The 23269-nt window shown below is 43.3% G+C and overlaps 1 protein-coding gene across 5 annotated transcripts in view; it reads left to right on the top strand.

The window, feature by feature from the left end:
- SHQ1 (SHQ1, H/ACA ribonucleoprotein assembly factor) overlaps positions 1–23269 on the top strand; it is a 152665-nt gene that overhangs the window by 42944 nt on the left and 86452 nt on the right. For 4 of the 5 annotated variants that reach the window (XM_029051871.1, XM_029051873.2, XM_029051870.1 and 1 more), the window contains 2 exons: positions 182–235; positions 3841–3964. In XM_029051871.1, the coding sequence (XP_028907704.1) occupies positions 182–235; positions 3841–3964 (178 nt within the window). Of the gene's footprint in view, positions 1–181; positions 236–3840; positions 3965–16889; positions 17327–23269 lie in introns of those variants that run through there. The other variant, XM_029051874.2, reaches the window with a different exon arrangement.

Below are 23269 nucleotides of genomic sequence, written 5' to 3'. Positions count from 1 at the left end.
GTGCTGGGTGTGCATTTTTTTTTGGACAGATGCGAAAGGATATTGCCCAAGGAAAAAGACGTTCATGCTGGACTATTGTGTTCTTGTAACTGTTTGTTCTTATATTAAAACTTAAATTTGCTTTGGGTTTAAAAGATTATTTGCAAGACCAAAACTGTTTATCTTCCCCAACTTCATAAAGGTTGAATCCTCATGGAACATCAGAAAACTGAGTTCAACATTGAGTTGGCTTGAGGTAAGATCTTTAGTTCTTTCAACACATTCCTTAACTTTTTCATAGTAGTCTTATTTTATAAATTCCATGTTTTTACCACTGGAAATTTGCCAGACAGAAAGCGTTTGTTTGAAATGCTCATTTTGTAGAACACTGCATGCATGAAGTAGAATGGAGAGTTAAATAAACGTAGAAGATGGGGTCTCTGTCTTCAAGAAGCTAACAGTTATGTGAGATGGGGCAGACACAAATAGACTTGACATACATGCAGTCAGGAGCTGTAGAGTAAGTGTTAAGAATTCTAGGTAATGGGAAAAAATGAAGGATGATGAACGATTACTGGAGTCCTTGGGGCATCTGGAACTAGACTGGATTAGGCTCAAAAGGTTTGTTGAGGAAGGCACAACTTGAGCAGTTTTAAGTGGGTCCAAGGGGTGGGGAGTGCAAGATGATCATAGGTTTTTGGAAAGGGTAGGGAAGGCATTGTAGTGTGAAAGAATGTGTTGTTGGAGTTGGGGGAGAGTTAATCCTGGGTGGGCAATGGTCATTAGTTAGTCCAGGATTTGAGTGCTCACTGAGAGCACTGCACCAGCTGTGATGGAGAACACAGAGATGACACAGCACCTCCTTTCCAGGGATTTACGGTTGAAATAGTGAAACAAGACCATCACAAATCGCCACACGGGGCTGAGTAAGTGGGGAAAGCTGAATGGCTAGGCATTACATGGAGCAGGTTGATTGATTTGGAGTGGAATATCTAAACTAAGGTGCAGCCGGGGATCAGGGCAATTTAGGTAACGAAGGAGCTGATTGTCAGAAGACCTCAGAGCCCGTGATCAGTAATTTTAGGATGATTCAAGAGACAGTTGGGAACCTCTCAACAGTTGTAGAAGCAGAGTGACCAGATCCATCAATCAGTGGTATTGCTAAGTGCTTATTGTGTGCAGAGCACTGTACTAAGTCCGTGGGAGAGTACAGTCCACCAGTGTGGCAATCCACCTACTAAAAGGTGGATGAGATAAGTGATCAGGAAACTGGCAAAAAAAATTATCAAATCAGCGGGATTGAGTACCAACTCTGGAGAACTTTGCATTAGGCCTTTTGGGAATGTACCAGGCCCCCCCCCCCCAAAAGAAAAAAGTGATCCTAGCTCTTGAAAAAATCCCAATCTAGTTAGTTATGGTATTTGTAATCCAATATTAGATTGTTAGGTCCTGTGGTTGGGAAAGAGAGAAAAGGGGACGGATGTGAAAAATACCTTAACAGTATGAATTATGTGACTTGTTTGTATGTATTATTCAGCATATGTAGATTGTATGATTTTTTTCTGTGGAAAATTCCAGAAAATATTTGTGTAGGACACTTCAGCAGAAATCCTGAGACTATTTTTACATTTGACCAACTGAATAAAGAAGTGGGCATTAAGAGATGACTTGTTCATCAAAAGCTTTTGAAAGCACTTTTGTGAATTGCTTGGAAAACATTCAAAAAGCCTCTAATTTTAGGGCACCTGTTTAAGAAAAATTAAAATCTTCAACAGACCTCATCTGCAGTTTATTTTCCTATTCAAAGCATTCTTAGATGATTATCATACAATAGGTTTAAAATCACCTGTGTGTTTGTGATCTTTTTGGGCCCCCAAAGTAAAAAAACAAAAAAAAACAAACAAAAACTTTTACCAAAGGAAATTCAGGTAGCTAAATTCACTCACTAAGTTTTGTGGTAGGCATTGGGACTTTTTATTTTTCTTTGTCAGCATTGAATCATTAGTAATTAAAAACAACTATTTCACAACCTACGGGGTTCTAAAGTCCAAAAGCCTTTTAATGGCAGTAGATGAAAATTCAAGCACCACTTTTTCATGACTGCACTCTGCAGAGTTTAGTCATTGTTGCTGAAATTACTTTACAGTATGGAACTTCTCATTAAGTTGACTTAGCCTTTTAAAGATATTTAACATTGTCACTACCATTTGCAGAACTTTTAATTCCCTACACAAATTTTCAGTTAGTTTAAAATATATATGTCCCTGTCCATTATACTCATATGATGCTACCGACTGTGAGGTTCTATCTATATGTGCAAAATGGGTGTCTTTATGAGAACATAAAGATTTAAATAGTTTGTAAGACATTTTTCTCAATTGCATTTCTTTCCATGGTTATAGAAATGCACACATGCTTTGCAAATATAGCTTAGTACTATTGTTTCTAAAATTAGATGATTTTTTGTATTTTGCTCATCGTATTGTATCACTAGCAAATCGCTGCAACCAAAGGGAATTCATAGTTCATAAAATTGTGTTCTATTCATGTCTAGTCAGTATTTAAGTAGATTTTTTTTTTTAAAAAGTCACATTCTAGTATACAGGCCAGTTTAAAATGAAACACGTTTCCTAAAAGACAGTAATGTAGTTTCTTTTAAAAAGTAAATCAATTTTAGAAATGCCTTAAATGACCCACACCTGCATCATTAAACAAATGATGGGCTTTCTTTTCTCATAAAGGGGGACGATGAACATTCTTCGCTAGAGAGAGATCTTTATCCCTGTTCATAATATTCAATATCCTGAAAGCCAAAAAAGGTCATTTTTGTTCTCATATATGCACATGCAATCTATTAATACCATGTGCTTTTACTTTGTATTATTCTTTAAAGGTTTTTAAGGTTCTTATGTACATAGAGTATTAAGGGATGGGTGTCATAAATTGCTCTTGTATGGGGAACGTTAGAGGCTGAAATTATTTCATTGTAATATGCATGCAGATGTTTTCACCTCAAAACTTCTAATAAAATTTCTCATGAACCTAGACTTCTAAAAAGATATACGTGTATCTGTATATGCATATACACACTATATATTACATATATACTCTCTTTATACATACATTTGTGGGTATTTGTGTTTGTGTATATATGTGTGTGTGTGTGTACTATAATATCTGTGAGTCGGAGGATGTCCCATTGCTAATCCAGGTGGACACTAAAGACCAGAAACAAGACCATCTGAATCGTAGTAGAGCCAGGCTAAATAATAATTATGATGGTATTTGTTAAGGGCTTATTATGTGCCAAACACTGGGATGGATACAAGCAAATCACGTTGGACACAGTCCCTGTCCCACATGGGGCTTAGCGTCTCGTTTGCCATTTTACAAATGAGGTAACTGGGGCACAGAGAAGTTGAGTAACCTGCCCAAGGTCACACAGACAAGTGGCAGAGTCGGGATTAGAACCTGTGATCTTCTGACTCCCAGGCCTGTGCTCTATCCACAACACCATCCATCACTGTGGTCCCAGCACAGAGTGCCTCTTGAACCCGCCTCATAGAAGGAGAACTCTAGCGTTCTTTTCTTACCTCCCACCCACTCCTTGCCTTCCTCCACAGCCCTGGACTCAAGGCAGAAGGTGGATTATTTTTTACCTTGACCACACCTGTCTGGTGTAGAGCTGAAAAGAAGTTGAATTGCTGATCTTTGGATCTGTGAGTTTTCTGTATTTTTGAGGCATGTACCACAATTCTGGAGAAGCTCTCGTTTAAAACTACCCTTTATTTTATTCGAGGGCTCATTGTAGTTATGTTATCAAGTGTTGTCTCTGGTAATAATTTTGATCACCTTTTACAGAGTTGGACTAGTGTTCACGATGTCCTCATTGCCTTTGGAAGAAGAGTTCTATGTTATCCACTTTACCGACATTTCAAGCTAGTGACCAAGGCCCAGAGGGATACGATCCAGATACTGCAGCTAGGTAAGGCACTTCCAGGTTACGTTTATTTGGGTGCTGGAGAATTCCAAGTCCGTATTCTGCGAAACGGAGATGGCTGCTAAGATCTATGTGTTTGTGAACAGCGAAAATATATGTAGTATTCTTGATCCTTTGGCAAAATGTGACTTTGTTTTCTTAAATGGTATTTTAAAGCAAGTTACTCCTTGAACTAATATTGTTAGACATTAGAAAAGCAGAGCATTAACCTGAAATTCCATTGTCACATACTATCCTATTTTATCCCAAGGACACTCACTCCATGACCCTCTTAGAGCAGGGATTTTTAACATTTTGTGGAAACTGGGCGCAGTTAGACTGAGCCTGTGAACCGGGAATGTTTACCAAGTCTGTCATGTTGTACTCTCCCAAATGCTTGGTTCAGTGCTCTGCACACAGGAAGTGCTCAGTAAATACAGTTGATTGATTTGACTGAGCTAAGGGCTCATGGTTTCACCTAAAGTATCTCTTTTGCCCTCCACCATCTTTCTGGTGGAGCTGAGCACCTAGGGGCAATCAGTCAATCAGTAATAATGGTATTTGTTAAGCGCTTACTATGTGCCAGGCACTGTACTAAGCGCTGGGGGCAGATGCAAGCAAATCAGGTTTGACACGGTCCCTGTCCCACATGGGGCTCACAGCCTCGATCCCCATTTCCCAGATATGGTAATTGAGGCACGGAGAAGTGAAGCAACTTGCCCAAGGTCACCCAGCAGACAAGTGGCAGAGCCAGTATTAGAGCCCATGACCTTTTGACCCAAGGCTGTTGATTGAGCACTTACTCTCCCAATTGCTTTGTACGGTCCTGTACAAAGCACTTAGGAGAGTACAGTAAATTTGGAGTTGGTAGATCCATGCCTGTTCTCAAGGAGCATACAATTATTAGTCGGGCTTTGAAAATGGGGAGAGTTGGGTCTGATAGAATTGGAAGAGTTCCAAGGGGGCAGTAAGCAACACAAAATCTAATCCCTGACATTGCTGAATTCCCACTCTCTGCTTCCATTGTTTGCCATCACGGCTCTACCCTCTGGAGCACTTGGAGGTTTCCACGGTTCTAGGTGATAGAGAGGGCACCAATAATAATAGTAATTATTGTATTTGTTAAGCGCTTATTATGTGCCAAGCACGGTTCTAAGCGCTGAGGTAGATACAAGGTAAAATCAGGTTGTCCCACGTGAGGCTCGCAGTCTTAATCCCCAGGTAATTGAGGCACAGAGAAGTTAAGTGATTTGCCCCAGGTTGCACAGCAGACAGGTGCCAAGCACTCCCTCTCTCTTGTGCTCTGGTATTTACTACCAAAACCGGTTTTCCCTTCCAGGGAATCTCTTTCTGAAGCCAGTAATCACCCGAGCAGCTAGAGAACTCATTTGCTCTCATGGCTTCAACTACCATCTCGATGCAGATGATATTCAAATCTATATCTCCTCCCTTGATCTCTCTCCCTCTCCCTAGGCTCACATCTCCTCCTGCCCTCAAGACATCTCTACTTGGATGTCCTCCCATCAACTCAAACTTAATATGTCCAAAACAGAGCTTTCTCATCTTCCCAACCAAACCCTGTCCTCTCCCTGACTTTCCTATTACTGTGGAAGGCACAACCATCCTTCCCATCTTACAAGCCCGTAACCTTGGAATTATCCTTGATTCCTCTCTCTCATTCAACTCTCATATTCAATCCATCGCCAAATCCTATCGGTCCCACCTTCACAACATCGCTAAAATCCGCCCTTTCCTCTCCATCCAAACTGCTACCACGTTAATATAGTCACTCATCCTATCCCTCCTAGATTACCACATCAGTCTCCTTGCAGACCTCCCAACCTCCTGTCTTTCCCGACTCCAGTCCATACTTCACTCCATTTCCTGAATTACCTTTCCACAGAAACTTTCAGGACATGTCGCACCCCTCCTCAAAAATCTCCAGTGGTTGCCCATCCACTCCTGTATCAAAAAAAACCACCTCCTCACCACTGTCTTTAAAACACTGTCACCTTGCCCCCTCCTACCTCAACTCGCTTCTCTCCTTCTACATCCCAGCCTCCATACTTTGTTCCTCTGATGCTAACCTCACTGTGCCTCCATCTAGCCTGTCTCGACACCAATCCCGGCCCACGTCCTGCCTCTGGCCTGCAATGCCCTCCCTCCTCAAATTTGACAGACAGTCAGTCTCCCCCCTTTCAAAGCCTTATTGAGGGCACATCTCCAAGAGTCCTTCCCAGGCTAAGCCCCACCTTTCCTCATCACCCACTCCCTTTGTTCTTTCCCCCCCAACTCCCAGCCCTACAACACTTGTGTATATATCTGTAATTTTATTTGTTTGTATTGATGTCTGTCTCCCCCCTCTAGACTGTGAGCTCATTGTGGGCAGAGATTATCACTGTCGATTGTTGTACTGTAATAATGATGGTATTTTTTAAGTGCTTACTAGGTGCCAAGCACTGTTCTAAGCACTGAGGTAGATACAAGGTAATCAAGTTATCTCACCTAGGGCTCACAGTCTTAATCCCCATTTTACAGATGTGGTAACTGAGACACAGAGAGGTTAAGTGACTTGTCCCAAGTCACACAGCTGACAAGTGACAGAGCTGGGATTAGAACCCATGACCTCTGACTCCCAAGCCCGTGACTTTCCCAAGCACTTAGCACAGTGCTCTGCACACAGCAAACCCTTAATAAATACGATTGAATGAATGAATTCTGCGGGATCCTTTTGGTAACTGTTGGCAGTGGAAAACAGGTTGTACCTATGCTCATGACAAAATTGGTGGGAATATGTGACCAGTGCAGAAGAAGTTGTCTTTGAGGAATTTTAAAATTTTGTATTTGAATCAGGTGAAAGGTTATGTTGACTTTGTAGGTTAAAGAGGAAAAGTCAAGGTGACTATGAGCAGAGACGAAGAAAGAGTAGTTATTTTTTAAAGTTCTGGTAAGAAAAAAGAGAGGTGTATTCAGTGAACATGCCTATGATATAAGCATACTTAAGATGTGAGGAAATAAATTCCACAAAAATAAATCTTTTGATTTTAAGATTTGCATGGGTTCACAGTGCTTTTTTGATGCTGAAAAGTAGCTCATAATCATCTGCATTATCTCTGTGTGTAGGGGCAGTTCCGGAGTAGCTCTCATGTATGACTGATTCAAGGACTTTCAATGATACTCTTAGTCTTTTGAGTTGGAAAAATGTCTCGAGATCTGAATTGTTTTCCGATTTCAGATTCTTTGTTGCATCTTGTAGCGTGGCTGAGTAGAATAGATTGAACAAGACTACATCCTATATCCTGCTTTCCTGCCTTTGTGATTATGGAGGGGAGGATCAGGATCAGGTGTTGAATCCCCACATTACAGATGAGAAAACTGAGGCACAGAGAAGTGTCTTGCCCAAGATCACACAACCGACAAGTGGCCTAGCTGGGATAAGAACCCAGGTCCTCCAAATCCCAGACCACTGTTCTTTCCACTAGACCACGTTGTGACTCATGGTTAATAATGTCAATGGTATTTATTACTGAGCACAAACTGTTTAGAGCACTGTACTAAGCGCTTAGGAGGGTTCGGTACAATAGAGTCTAGAGACATGATCCCTGCCCATAGTAAGTTTACAGTCTGCAAGGGAGACAGGCATTAAAATAAATTACCATAAAGGAAATAGTAGAGTCTAAGAATATGTATGTAACTTCCGGAGGCAGTATCAGGTGCTGAAGGGTTACACAGCCAAGTGCATAGGTGCCTCAGAGGGGAATCACCTTGCCCCCTCTCACCTCACCTTGCTCCTCTCCTGCTACAACCCATCCCACACATTTAACTCCTCCAAAGCCAACCTTCTCACTGGACCTAAATCTCATCTATCTCACTGCTTGTCTCTCACCCACACCCTGCCTCTGGCCTGGAATGCCCCCCCCCCTTTTAATATCTGACAGACACTCTCCCCCACTTCAAAGTCTTATTGAAGGCACATCTCCTCCAGGAGGCCTTCCCTAAGCCCCCCCTTTACTCTTCTCCTACTCACCTTTTCTTCCTTGCTTTTTTCATCCTCCTTCCCAGCCCCAGGCCACTTATGTACATATATGTAATTTTATTTATTTATATTAATGTCTGTCTCCCTCTCTAGACTGCAAGGTCATTCTGGGCAGGCAGTGTGTCATATCGTTATTCTGTAATAAATAATAATTATGGTATTTAAGCGCTTACTATGTGCCAAGCACAGTTCTAAGCACTGGGGTAGATGCAGGGTAATCAGGTTGTCCCACGTGGGCCTCACACTTTTAATTCCCATTTTACGGATGAGGTAGCTGAGGCACAAAGAAGTTAAGTGATTTGCCCAAGGTCACACAGCAGACACGTGGCAGAGCCGAGATCAGAGCCCATGTCGCCTGACTCCCAAGCCCTTGCTCTTTCCTCTAAGCCATGCTGCTTCTCTTAATAACTACTTAGTATAGTGCTCTGCCCACAGCGCCGAATAAATTCCATTGACTGACTGACAGTTTACAGTCTAGAAGGGATCCGAGGCATCACTCTGCCGATTATAAAGTGGCAAAAGCAGGCACAAGCCAATCCTTCTACCCAATACCTGGAGCTTATTATTCCTTTTGGGAAGGAATAAGCTTGGCTGGAGAGAATACAGGAAAGCTGGTGTGTGTGGAGGCGGGTGGGGGGCTGCGGGGCAGGCAAGTTTCTTAACTGGAACCTCAGCCTGGGCTATGTCAGCTCATTCCTGTGAGTGCTGTGAGTTCGATGTGTCTGGGGTAGATGTGACTTCTTGAGATCCCTTGAGCTCAGTGAGTCTATGAACCATTCATATGTTCTTAAAATTCAAGACTTAGAAGTTGGCTACTTATTTCACTTAATCTGTATTGTTTTGAGTGATTCCGGATTTGTGCTGTCTGATCTCAGTGCTGCACTCCTTACTCTAATACGCCATTATGAGCCAATTTTCCACAAATTCATCTAGACCCTTCTTGAACATATTAAGATTTTTCAGCCTGCACAATTTACTGTGATTATCATTTCCCCACTTGACCGCTGCATCAGCCTGCCTGCATCCAATCTCTCCCCTTCCCAGTCCGTATTTCACTCTGCTGTCTGGATCATTCTTCTGAAAAATCATCCGGTTCATATCTCCCCACTCCTCAGAAAGCTCCAACGGTTGCCCATCCATTTCTGCAGTAAACAGAAACTCCTCACCATCGGCTCTAAGGTAGTCAGTCAGCTCTCTCCCACCTAACCTTGCTGATTTCCTGCTTCAACCCAGCCTGCACATTTTGCTCCTCAAATGCCAGACTACTCTCTACCTCGATCTCATGTATCCTGTCACCGACCCCTCCCCCCCCCCCCCCAATTCTTCCTCAGGCCTGGAACACCCTTTCCCTTCATATCTGCCATTCCACTGCTTTTCCCATCTTCAAAACCCTCCTAAAATCACATCTCCAAGAGGCTTTCTCAGACTAAACTTTTGTTTTCCTCCTCTGTCCACCCTCACCACTATGAACTTGGCTGTGTTCTTCTTATGCACCTTGATACCCCAGCCCCACAATAGTTATGTAAATATTCTTATACTCTACTATTTCCCTTATCCCAACTCTCTTTTAATGACTGTCTCCCCCTTTAGATTTGTAAGCTCCTTTTGGGTAGGGATTGTACTTTCCCAAGCACTTAGTGCAGTTCTTTGCACACAGGAAGCACTCAATAAATGCCACTGATTTAGAGATCACTGTACCTGTTACATCTTTGATTTAGTGGGAAATTTCTCCATACTGTATTTCCATGCTTTTATTTGCATTCTGTGCTAATATTTTTTTTTATGGTATTTGTTAAGCAGTTAATGTGTCCCAGGTACTGTATCAAGTGCTGGGGCAGATACAAGCTAATCAGGATGGGCAGTCCGTGTCCTGTATGGGGCTTACAATATTAATCCCCATTTTACAGATGAGAACACTGAGGCACAGAGAACTAAAGTGACTTGCCCAAGGTCACACAGCAGACAAGTGGTGGAGCCAGGATAAGGACCCAGGTCCTCAAATGCTAAAGTTGTCTTAAAAAAAAAAAGCCTCATATAAATGTCAGTATAAATTACTGAAGTCTAGTCCTCAGTTCCCTAATACAGTTTATTCCTAAATAATAATTTAAAAACCTATGGTAGATTATTTTTAGGTTGTTCATAGTTGAATAGTGAGATTCTACCTTTCTCAAGACCTTATGGCCCCAACTAGAAAGAGTTGGCCATTTTGCATTCAAAAGAAATGATTCATTTCTTGGATTTTTTTTCTGAAAAATAATTAGCAGTGATTGTATAACTAAAAGGAAATTGGAATCAATCACTTCAACCATTTGAGCTTTTTTCAGAATTGAAATTCAGTATTACATTTCTTCAATACAGATTTGAATGTAATTGCCATCCTTCAAGAGTGAAATTGGATTTATTCCCTTGAGAGAAAATAGGTATCAGAAACCCTAAATTAAAAAATTTGTATATAGCATTTGGAATGATGAAAAAAAATTAGAGTTCTTGTTACTATTTGTTTTAGACTTCTGGTGATTTATAGACCCCGGGTTCACCGCTTGGTATATTAAGAAAGAATTTTGTTAATGAAGCGGCCGGATCTTTTGTACAATGCATAATCATTTTTAACTGATGAGTAAATTATCTTGCTTGATCCAGTTCTAAAGCTCTGTTCTTTTCAGCACATCGATCCTTGGCATTATTGTGTTTTCACCTCGATCATGCCATATAATAATAATAATGGTATTTGTTAAGCGCTTACTATGTGCCAAGCGCTGTTCTAAGTGCTGGGGTAGATATGAGGTTATCAGATTGTCCCACGTGGGGCTCGCAGTCTTAATACCCATTTTGCAGATGAGGTAACTGAGGCACAGAGAAGTTAAATGACTTGCCCAAAGTCACATAACTGACAAGTGGCAGAGTCGGGATTCGAACCCATGACCTCTTACTCCCAAGCCCGAGCTCTTTCCACTAAGTCATGCTGCTTCTCTTAATTTATCCTCCCATAGGCACTGTCTTCAGTACCCTGGATATAGGCACTTAATAACTACTACTACTTGACTACTGCGTTAGCCTCCTTGCTGACCTCCCTGCCTCCTGTCTCCCCCCACTCCAGCCCATACTTCTGTCAACCGCCAGGTACCTCGCGAGCCTGTGGATCGGAAGGTTGGAAATGGATTCACAGACTTGAGGGTTATGGGTGATGGAAGCAGGCTTATCAAGATGATAGCACAAAGAACCCACGATAGGTAACCCTCAGGAGCAGAGTTATTCCTAGGCTAATTAGCAGTAAGTGCACTGGTCAGCGTGGTCCCTCACTTTTAGCAGCTGGTAAAACTGGGAAGGAGACACCTCACAAACCACCCCAAACGGGCTTCCTTTCAAGTAACACCAAATGGGCTACCTCATTCATTCATTCAATTGTATTTGAGTGCTTACTATGTGCAGAGCACTGTACTGAGCTCATGGAAAGTACAATTCAGCAAGTAGAGATGATCCCTGCCCACAACTGGCAGAAGGGGGAGACGGGCATCAAAACAAATAAACAGACATCAATAGCATCAATATAAATACATTGAATTATAGATATATACACATCATTAGTATAAATAAATAAAATTATAAATTTGTACATGTGTGCACAAGTGCTGTGAGGACGCGTAGAGCAAAGGGAGCGAGTCAGGGTGATGGGGAGGAGGGGAGCAGCAGAGGTAAAGGGGGGCTTAGTCTGGAGAGGTCTCCTGAAGGAGGTGAGCCTTCAGTAGGACTTTGAAGGGGGGAAGTGTGATTGCAACCCCAAAGGGGTTAAACCACCCCAAATGGGTTTCCTTTCAAGCAATCCCAAATGGGCTACCTCTCAAACAAGTAACCCCAAGCGGGCTGCCTCTCAAGCAAGTAACCTCAGATGGGCTATCTTTTCAACTTCCTGGGTGAAGGTCCTAGAATACTCACTCCTCCTAGCTCCAACAAGATGGTCCAATCGGTCCCTTGGCGCCACACAATCTCTGACAGAGTGGACGTCCCCAACTCTCGGTAGAGGCGACAGGCCACCTCGGCGTGACAGTTCCAACCTACTACGAAGAGTTCATGGAGATCCCCTCCCCAGCTAGGCCTTGCTACTTCCTGATCCCCTTCCCTTCCGCTGGCCATATTTAGGGTGAAAAAGGATCATGGGACAGGACCCATAACAATTTTCTCATTCCGGTACCAATTATTTGACCTTACTGCTCAACCAGCCCCTCCATGGTTGGTAGTGCTGGGAGCTATGGGAAGCGTTAAGCTCGTCAGCCTGGCCCGGGTGTGACTGGTCCCAACTTCACTCTGCTACCCGGGTCATTGTGGTTAAAAAAGAAAAAGTTCAGTCCACGTTTCCCCACAACTCAAGAAGCTCCAGTGGTTGCCCATTCACCTCAGCATCAAACTAACTCCTTACCATTGGCTTTAAAGCACTCAATCACCTTGCCCCCTGCCACTTACCTCGCTGCTCTCCAATTCCAACCCAGCCCGCAAACTTCGTTCCTCTATTGCCACTGTTCCTTGATCTCGTCTACCTGGCGACCAATCCCTAATTCATTCAATAGTATTTATTGAGCGCTTACTATGTCCAGGGCACTGTACTAAGCACTTGGAATGTACAAATCGGTAACAGATGAGACAGTCCCTGCCCTTTAACAGATGAGACAGTCCCTGCCCTTTGACGGGCTTACAGTCTAATTGGGGGAGACAGACAAGAACAATGGCAATAAATAGAGTCAAGGGGAAGAACATCTCATTAAAACAATAGCAAATAAATAGAATCAGGGTGATGTACATCTCATTAACAAAATAAATAGGGTAATGAAGATATATACAGTTGAGCGGATGAGTACAGTGCTGAGGGGGAGGAACAGAGGGAAAGGGGGGAGAAGAGGGTTTAGCTGCAGAGAGGTGAAGAGGGGGGTAGAGGGAGCAGAAGGAAAAGGGGAGCTCAGTCTGGGAAGGCCTCTTGGAGGAGGTGAGCTTTAAGTAGGGTATTGAAGAGGGGAAGAGAATTAGTTTGGCAGAGGTGAGGAGGGAGGGCATTCCAGGACCACGGGAGGACGTGGCCCAGGGGTCGTCGGCGGGATAGGCGAGACCGAGGGACGGTGAGGAGGTGGGCGGCAGAGGAGCGGAGCGTGCGGGGTGGGCAGTAGAAAGAGAGAAGGGAGGAGAGGTAGGAAGGGGCAAGGTGATGGAGAGCCTTGAAGCCTAGAGTGAGAAGTTTTTGTTTTGTGCGGAGGTTGATAGGCAACCACGGAACTCCTTTCCCCTTTATATCTGACACACCACCACTCTCCCCACCTTTAAAGCCTTATTAAAATCCCATCTCCTCCAAGAGGCCGTCAGCTAAACCCTCATTTCCCCTACTCGCTTTCCCTTCTTGCACTTGGATTTGTACCCTTTATTCACACCACCCACAGCCCTACACCACTTACGTACATATCCGCAGTTGGTTTTAATGTCTGTCTCCCCCTCTAGGCTATAAGCTTGTTGTTGGCAGGGAATGTGCCTACCAACTGTTATATTGTACTCTCCCAAGCACTTAGGAAGCACTCAGTAAATATCACTGATTGATTAGTAGATAATTATTTCCTTTTTTCAGAGGGAATTTCAATCAAAAGTGCAGCCAGGGCTGGAGGGTTTGTTTTTTTTGTTTTTTGTTTTTTTCACCCAGAGGAAGAACTTTATCCTGTAGACTCCCAGAGTGCAGAAGACCTCCATTTTTGATTCCCTGTATTTGCAGTGAGCTAATAATAACTATGGTGTTCATTAAGTGCTTAGTATGTGCCAAGCACTGTACTGAGGGCTAAGGTATGTAAAATACAATCAGATCAGATACAGACTGAGAGCCCTGTATGGGACAAGGAGGAGCAAAGAGAACAGATATTCAGTCCTCATTTTGCCAATGAGGAACTGGCCCCCCAAGAAGGTTACGTGCCTGGCCCAAGGTCACACAGCCAAGTGGTAGAACTACTTGGTATTAAAATCCAGGTTTCCAGATTCCCAGGCCAGTGCTGTTTCCATTAGGCCACATTGTAAAATCATTCATTCAATCATATTTATTGAGCACTTTCTGTGTGCAGAACACTGTACTAAGAGCTTGGAAAGTATAATTCAGCAATAAAAAGAGACAGCCCCTACCCACAAGGTAGAAACAGATGGATGATCTGCATTTCCAGTCTTTTTTTTTCATTTTAGCTTATCTAATTGAAGGGAACAAACCTGACTTGCTGACTCATGGCAAGGCTTATAGGTGGGGAATAGATCACCTACTGTGTCCCCTCTGTTCTGATGTCCATATTTTAGCCCAGAAAGCTCTTTAAGCACCATTTTTTTTCCAAGAAGGCACCTTATCTCTGTGCCAGCCATCAACTTAGGGTAGGTTAGTCGGAAGCAGCGTGGCCTAGTGGAAAGAATATGGGCCTGGGAGTCAGAGGACATGGGTTCTAATGCCAGGTCTACCACTTGTCTGTTGGGTGAACTGGGATAAGTCACTTCACTTTGCCTCAGTTTCCTCATTGTAAAATGGGGATTCAGTCCTACTCCTTCTGCTTAGATTGGGATCCCCATGTGGGGATTCAGTCCTACTCCTCCTACTTAGATTGGGATCCCCATGTGTGATGTGGACTTTGTCCAATCTGGTTATCTTCTATCTGCCTTGATGCTTAGTACAGTGTTTGGCACATGGTAAGCACTTAGCAACTGCTATTATTATTATTCATAAGCTTTTTGCTCTTGGCCATCATAGCTGATTTATAGAGCCAGTAAACTAGATTACCCATGGACAGGCTATCTTCATAGCCCTTCTGAAATCCTACCTCCTCCAGGAAGCTTTTCCTGATTTAATTTTCCTTCTCCACCGGTCATTAAGCACCAACTCATGGACAAATCCTCTTTTCCTTCTCTCTTTTATCTGTATTTTACTTTAGCATCCATCTCCTCCACTCGATTGTTCATTTCTTGAGGGCAAGGTACATGTCTCTTAATTTTGTTGTACCTTCCCAAATGTCTGTTACAGTGGTCTACTCAGAGAAGGCACTCAATAAACACTCAGTAAGTATTTGCACAATAAATATGATTGTAATTGGGAGAGTTCAATAGAAAACATAATCCCTGCCCTCAGGAATTTACAGTCCAACAGGAGAGGAAGACCCAAAATACTTACAAATAAGAGGAAAAATGAATATTTGGGTAGGTGTTTAATGCTATGAGTGTGCATTAGCGACAATTACAAGGTTATGATTTGGAGAAGAAAAAATAACTGGGGAAGGCCTCCTGGAGGAGATAAGATTTCAGAAGGGCTGTAAAGATAGGGAGAACTATGGTCTGGTGGGTTTGAAGGGGAAGGGATTTCCAAGCATGAGGCAGGGTGTGAGGAGGAGATTGGATGTGGGGGATAATGAGAATGAGGCACAGTCAGGTGGTGAACTTTGGAGAAGAGTATGAGATGAGGTGCAGTGGAAGAAGTGGATAAATAAGGGAAAGAGCCGACTGAGAGTCTTAAAGGCACATGCCTGCAGTTTTTGCTTGAAGCACAGAGATAAGTAGCCAATAGAGATTTTAGAGGAGTGGGGAGATGTGTGCATGATTCATCAATCGGTGGTATTTATTGAGTGCTTGCTGTGTCCAGAGCGCTGTACTAAGTGCTTTGGAGAGTACTGTACAGCACTTGGTAGTTGGTAGATGCAATCCCTTCTCATAAGGAGTTTATAGATAATGATATTTTAGAAAAATGTTCGGGCTAGGGTTGGAGATTAGGGAGAAACAGGGAAGGATTGATCACTGCTTGCCTGTTCTTTTTTCCACTCTCCTTACTCCTTGTCTTCCCTTTCTCTCTTCCTTTTTTCTGTCTTCTTTAATTATCCTCTTTTCTCCACATGTCCCCTTCCCCCTTCTCTTTCTCTCGCTCATCAATTGGGTTCTCTCGTCAGTCAATCAATCGTATTTATTGAGCACTTATTGGGTGCAGAGTACTGTACTAAGTGCTTGGAAGAGTACAATATAATAATAGACACATTCCCTGCCCACAATGAGCTTACAGTCTAGAGGGGGGACACAGACATTAATATACATAAATAAATGACAGATATGTATATAAGTGCTGTGGGGCAGGGAAAGGGGATGAATAAAGGGAGCAAGTCAGGGTGATGCAGAAGGGAGTGGGAGAAGAGGAAAGGAGGGCTTAGTCAGGGAAGGCCTCTTGGAGGAGATGGGCCTTAAATAAGGCTTTGAAGTGGGGAAGAGTCATTGTCTGTCTGGGAGGGCATACCAGGCCAGAGGTAGGAAGTGGGCGAGAGGTCTGCGGCGAGATAGACAAGCTTGAGATACAGTGAGAAGGTTGGCATTAGAGGAGCAAAGTGTGCCGGCTGGGTTGTAGTAGGAGAATAGCAAGGTGTGAGGTAGGAGGGGGCAAGGTGATTGAGTGCTTTAAAGCCAGTGGTGAGGACCTTCTCTAGTTGCCGTCTTTCGTGATACACTGGATATAGCATTCTGCCTACTCAATGTATGTCGCACTGTATGGGAGTTTATGGGATCAAATAGTGAGGTGTATTATGGCTAGGCTTTCATTTTAGGTTTATTTAACCCAGATTCTACTGTATGATGATGCATATTGTATATATTTTTTATTACCCTATTTATTTTGTTAATGAGATGTACATCACCTTGATTCTATTTATTGCTATTGTTTTAATGAGCTGTACATCCCCTTGATTCTATTTATTGCTATTGTTTTTGTCTGTCTCCCCCAATTAGACTGTAAGCCCGTCAATGGGCAGGGACTGTATCTGTTGCCGATTTGTACATTCCAAGTGCTTAGTACAGTGCTCTGCATATAGTAAGCGCTCAATAAATACTTTTGAATGAATATTAACTTGTACCTTTTTTTTTTTTTAGGAAACTTCTATTCATGCTTGCAATATATGTTAGGTCGCCAATATGCTTTTTATATTTAAAGGTTATTTGGATATTCTGCTGTATTCTTCTTTTAATTGAATAGTAAGTCTACGTAGAAGAACTTCACTTTTGCAACGATCGTGGTGTTTGTAGTTTTTTCTTTGAGATAAGGCTATTTGAAACTGTTTTGAGTAGATGTTTCATGAAGATTGATATGGTGAAAGTTATTTGGTGACAATGACTGGTTTCCTGAAGGCTTTCTCAATTAAAAAATGGATTTGTCACTCTTACCTCTGACAATTAGTAGTCCTACAGATCAGTCATTAACTGGATTAATAGCCAATTGTTCAGAGCCTATTGCTTTTCTAAATTATTCTGTAGATAGAATAGCATAATTAACATGAAAGAAAAGAGCTATGTCAGGATATTAAGTGGTGACTTGTGAATTTTTATTAAAAACATGGAGTCTGTGTTCAAGAAATTGTAAGACTGAAAGTGCTTGTCAAAGAGTTTGTGAGTGCTATGTATTCTTTTGTTTGTGCATTTGTTTTTCCATAGAGCTCTGCAAGTGTTCTTTGGTCCCTGACATTTCATCTTCCTTGAGCAAACACTTTTCCCAGCAGAACCAGATCGAGGTTAGTTTGGATGGAGCCTCCTGTCGGAAACCGAGTTTTAGGGCAAAAGGACAAGACCAAATTGAAAACTTCAGTGTAGCAAAGCCACTAGAGGTGAAAAGCTAGGTGTGCCAATTCCTAACTATAAATCCACTCTGGCTCCTAACTTCTTTCCTTCTCGGTCAGTAATATCACCGTCCTCCCTGTCTAGGAGGTCCTTATTGACTCCTCGCTGTCGTTTAGCTCTCATATTTGATCAACTGCTAAATAATAATAATGATGATGATGATGGTATTTTTAAGCACTTACTACATGCCAAGCACTGTTCTAAGTGCTGGGGTAGATAGAAGGTAATCAGGTTGTCCCACGTGGGGCTCCCGGTCTTAATCCCCATTTTACAGATGAGGTAACTGAGGCCCAGAGAAGCTAAGTGACTGGCCCAAAGTCACACAGCTGACAATCCCTCCCAATTCTTCCTTGGATCCACCACTCCCTCCTCTCCGACTCACAGCCACCAACCACCCTAGTTCATGCTCTCATGTGTGACTGTCAGACTTCTCTGTCAGCCTCCCCACTGGCAGTCTTTCCCCATTTCAGTCTTTGCTTAATGCTGCTGGCTGGTTCACCTTCCTAAAATGAGGAATTTGTGTTAATCTGTCACATTATCCTATGGCAGAGTGCTCGGCTTATTTGCTAGTTTCTTAGCTCCTCCCATAGGTGTGCTTTTTCTCTTTCCAGTTGACTTCTCTCACCACTCCGTAAAGAGTCCGTGAGAATTGAGGCGGGAATATCGCTTGCTAAAAAAAGCCAAGGTAAACGTAGTAGAATTTCAGTTCAGTTAGGCTTGTCGTCTTTGATGTCTCTTTTGCTGATCACTTGGCTGAACAGCATGAGGCATCTGAACATCTCTTCAGAGCATGTATCAGAGTACTCAGAACTACTGTGTGACTGAAAAGGAGAAAACTATCCTGCTATACACAGGTTAGCCAACTGAGCTAATGGAGTAATTAACTCACTACCACCAAAAATGCTGCTACCTACTGGCCCCCCCGCCAGGGCACTGAGCAACTTCCCTCTAGTCCTTAGTTCCACCAAAGCTAAATCTTTGTTCTCCAAACAGTCTAGCTTTTCCTGTCTTATGCCACTTGAAGATGTGAGGACGATAATCTGTAATCCTGTAAGGTTTCTATCAGTCCTCCTTGAAGAGTATTCTGTGCGAATATTCTGTAGAAACACACACTAGTCCAGAGATGGTTGATATTCAGCACCGCTGAATATTAAGAGGAAAAGCCTTGGCCTCTTCAACCTAGCTCTGCGTTAGGAAATATTTTTCAGCATCTCACACGGTGAAGCTGAGCATGACGTGTAGAAGAGCTAGGATTTGAAACAGTTCCTCTTTTTCCTTCCGACCCCTAAAAAAGCCACTTCCAAGTTTAGTAAAAACCCACTTAACACTGTGATGTAATGCTCTGTCTTTTGAATCAATGGAAATTTGGAAGGTTAAATTATCAAGGTTTCAGAGCTTCCATAATTTAAAGGGGAGAAAGGGTATATGTGTTGGCATGCCTTTATCTGCTTGTTTCTTCTGCCCTTTTTCGTGTCAGTGAGATTGTGTCACCCGCTATGGGGGATTGAGGGTTTGTGTCTGTGTGCTCGCCTTCTCTTTGCTTGTTTGTTCCTTTAAGTCAGAATGGGGAAACAGGAGATGTATCCTATTCATGCCTGTGCCTCTCCCCGTCATTCTCCCCCTCACACACACACCCCCCCCGCCTCTGCCCTCCTTCACAGCGGGAGCAATTTATAATTAATTCAGGCTTTTGTTAACTTGCAATGAAAAGCAAAACCTACTTCATTTGGAGGATCTTGGGCAAAAGTAGTAAGCATCAGAGGGAAGTAGCGCATTACTGAATAGTTGGATCATGGCCAGGTTTAAATTCAGAGATTGGTGGGAATGCAATCTCTTGAGATCCTGCCATCCAGCAGCACTGAAATTGTTTGCCTATCAGAACTCCTCAGTGCTTGCCCATCTTTCTGCCCAAGATGGCCCTAGTAAGACTCCTGAGAAAAATTTCATGAGAAGGCTGCAGGTTAGATCATTAATATACCAGCGGGAAGTGGCATGGCTCAGTGGAAAGAGCACGGGATTAGGAGTCAGAGGTCATGGGTTCTAATCCCGGCTCCGCCACCTGTCAGCTGTGTGACTTTGGGCAAGTCACATAACTTCTCAGTGCCTCAGTTACCTCATCTGTAAAATGGGGATGAAGACTGTGAGCCTCATGTAGGGCAACCTGATGACCCTGTATCTACCCCAGCGCTTAGAACAGTGCTGGGCACACAGTAAGCGCTTAACAAATACCAACATTATTATTATTACCATCCAGATGCACTTAGTTCTTTCTGGGGGAGAACCTGGGCAAATACCTATCTTTGTAAACTCCTCCTGGGTGGAGGCTTTCCCATAAGAAATTATTCCTCTTGTTTTGGGAGGAGGGTATCAATGAATTGCATTTATTGAGTGCTTACTGTGCTCAGAGCACTGTATTAACCGCCTGGGAGAGTACAGTACAATAGAGTTGGTAGACACGTCCCCTGTCCACAAGGGGCTTGCAGACTAGAGGTATCAAAAATGTTAGAATATTCTGGGTAGTAAGTATCTTATCTCCAGTTGGCCCAACATTTCCCTAGAGAAGCAGCGTAGCCTTGTGGAAAGAGCACGGGCCTGGGAGTCGGGGGACCTGGGTTCTAATGGTGCCGCTTATCTACTGTGTGACCATGGGCAAGTCACTTAACTTCTCTGTGCCTCAGCTTCCTCATCTGCAAAATGGGGATTCAATACCTGTTCTTTCTCCTACTAAGACGGTGAGCCTAGGCCCATGTGGGACCAGATTATCTTGTATCTACCCCAGTGCTTAGTACAGTGCATGGCACAGAGCACTTAACAGATACCACTATTATAATTTTTTCTTGTGTAGGGTGTGTGTGTGTGTAAACACTTTGCCTGACACAGAAATAAAGCTGAACTATTGCAGATTAAAATCTACTGCTAGGTAGAGGAGGTGAGCAGTTTTTCATTATAGTGGTAGTGATAATAACAGTGATAAATGTGGTATTTTTTTAAGTGCTTACTATGCGCCAAGCACTGTTGTAAGCCCTGGGGTAGATACAAGCAAATGGGGTTGGCCACAGTCCCTGTCCCACATGGAACTCACAGTCTTAATCCCCATTTTACAGGTGATGTAACTGAAGGCTCATAGAAGTGAAGAGACTTGCCCAAGGGCACACACAGACAAGTGGCAGAACTGAGATTAGGTTCGTTGGACTCCCAGGCCCATGCTCTTTTCACTAGGCCACGCTGTTTCTCAAATGTTTGGTAAACCAAACATTACCTGAGATGGATCCCTCTGGATTTTATTAAACTTCTAGTATTAGTAATCACTTCTCTACTGGAAAATCGGTTAAATTGCAGGGGCATCACTGTCCCTTAAAAAGTGCCAGGAAATATAAATGAAATGAAATGAGAAGCAGCATGGAATAATGGATAGAGCACAGGCTTGGGAGGCAGAAGGTCGTGGATTCTAATCCCAGTTGTCTGCTGTGTGACCTTGGTCAAGTCGCTTCACTTCTCTGTTCCCCAGTTACCTCTCTGTGGACTGTGGGTTGGACTGTGGATTTGCTTGTATCCATCCCAGTGCTTAGTACAGTGCCTGGCACACAGTAAGGGCCTAACAAATAGCACAGTTATTATTACTATTATTATTATAAAACCTTGGAGGCATATCCTCTCCACTGCTTTCTCCTACTCATGCCACTCGGGGAGAAGTAACAGTGTTAACCGCTGACTGTTTTTACTCTGGTTGCTCGTAGGTGTGATCAGTGATGAGTATTTGAGTGACCACATAGTGCCTCCTCTGGCTTTGTGGCCCCACGTATTTTCCAGAGACCATCATCGTGGAAAATAGGCAGGGGAGAAGGCTGGATGTCTCCTGTTTGCCACCCACTGAGGTGGCATAGGTACCTGTTTCCCTCGTATGGCATAGCTCTCTGGGCAACCTCGTGGTGCCTCAGTCCTGGATTTAATCCAGACTTGGTGCTACATGGAGAACTGGGGGTCTCTCTATGTCACCAACCGGGGCATGATAACGATGATGATGCCAAGCAGCGTACTAAGCGCTGAAATAGGTACAAGATAATCAGGCCGGACACAGTTCTGTTCCTCTTGGGGTTCCCAGTCTAAGTATCATCAATCATATTTATTAAGTGCTTCCTATGTGCAGAGCACTGTACTAAGCGCTTGGGAGAGTACAGTATAATGGTATGTGTTAAGCGCTTACTATACGCCAAGCACTCCTCTAAGCACTGGGGTAGATACAAGGTAAAATCAGGTTGTCCCACGTGGGGCTCACAGATTTAATCCCCATTTTATAGATGAGGTAACTGAGGCACAGGGAAGTTAGACTCACCCAAAGCCACACAGCTGATAAGTGGTGGAGCTGAGATTAATAATAATGTTAGTATTTGTTAAGCGCTTACTATGTGCCGAGCACTGTTCTAAGCGCTGGGGTAGACATAGGGGAATCAGGTTGTCCCACGTGGGGCTCACAGTCTTAACCCCCATTTTACAGATGAGGGAATTGAGGCACAGGGAAGTTAAGTGACTTGCCCACAGTCACACAGCCGACAAGTGGCAGAGCAGGGATTCGAACTCATGATCCCTGACTCCAAAGCCCGTGCTCTTTCCACTGAGCCACGCTGCTTCTCTATTAGAACCCACAACCTCTGACTCCCAGGCCCGTGTTCCTGCCACTAAACCACACTGCTTCTTATAAACAGAGTTGGCAGACACGTTCCACGCCCACTCGAGCTGACAGTCTAGAGGAACAGAACTTTTAGGCCAATGACTGGCAGTACATATTAAGCGCTTACTTTGTACCAAGCCACTGTGCTAACCACGGGGGTAGTGACAAGACATTCAGATTGGACACAGCCCCTGTTGCGTAACGTTTTTCTGATCTGAAAGGTAGTGAGACCAAGTATCTTATCTCCAGGAAAGTGAGTGACAGAGAGATTAAATGACTTTGTCCATGGTCACCTAGGTGTCAGAGCCGGGATTCGAACCCTGCTCTCTCACATTCTCCCCCCTAGACCTTGCTGCCTCTGCATGTTCTCTATTTTGTCTGCCTGTTACCAATAAGATAAGTGAGGCCCAGAGAGGTTAAGGAACTTACCCAAGGTAGATATAAGGTTGTAACATCAGATTTGGTCCCTGCCCCACATGGGGCTCACAATCTACCTTAGCCCCAATTTACAGATAAGGGAATTGAGGTTCAGAGAAGTTAAGTGACTTGCCAGAAGTCATACAGTAGGCTTGTGGTGGAGCAGGAACTCAAATTTGTCTTTTAAAAATTTTTTTAAAATGTATTTATTATCAGGTTGAACACAGTTCATTCACACTTGGGGCACCGAGTCTTAATCCCCATTTTAGAGATGAGGCACAGAAAAGGGAAGTGACTTATCTAAGGTCACACAGCGGACAAGTGGCAGAACTGAGCTTAGAATCGAGGTCCTTCTGACTCCCAGGCCCGTGCTTCTATCCACTATGCCATGCTGCTTCCTATGTTGGTGCTTTTTGCTTAACTCTTGATATTATTCTATTAAATGAAGAATAGGATTGGTAATGGAAAAACACCTTTCCCAATATGTCATTTGAAATATACCAGTCCTTTTCACCCAAGAGGGCTTAACCTATAGAGGCTCATAGTTCCAACT

Source organism: Ornithorhynchus anatinus, chromosome X1, assembly GCF_004115215.2.
Source record: "Ornithorhynchus anatinus isolate Pmale09 chromosome X1, mOrnAna1.pri.v4, whole genome shotgun sequence".
In the NCBI taxonomy this organism is placed as follows: Eukaryota; Metazoa; Chordata; class Mammalia; order Monotremata; family Ornithorhynchidae; genus Ornithorhynchus; species Ornithorhynchus anatinus.
Note: the sequence above shows the minus strand (reverse complement) of the source record. Positions and strands in the feature narration are given on the sequence as shown.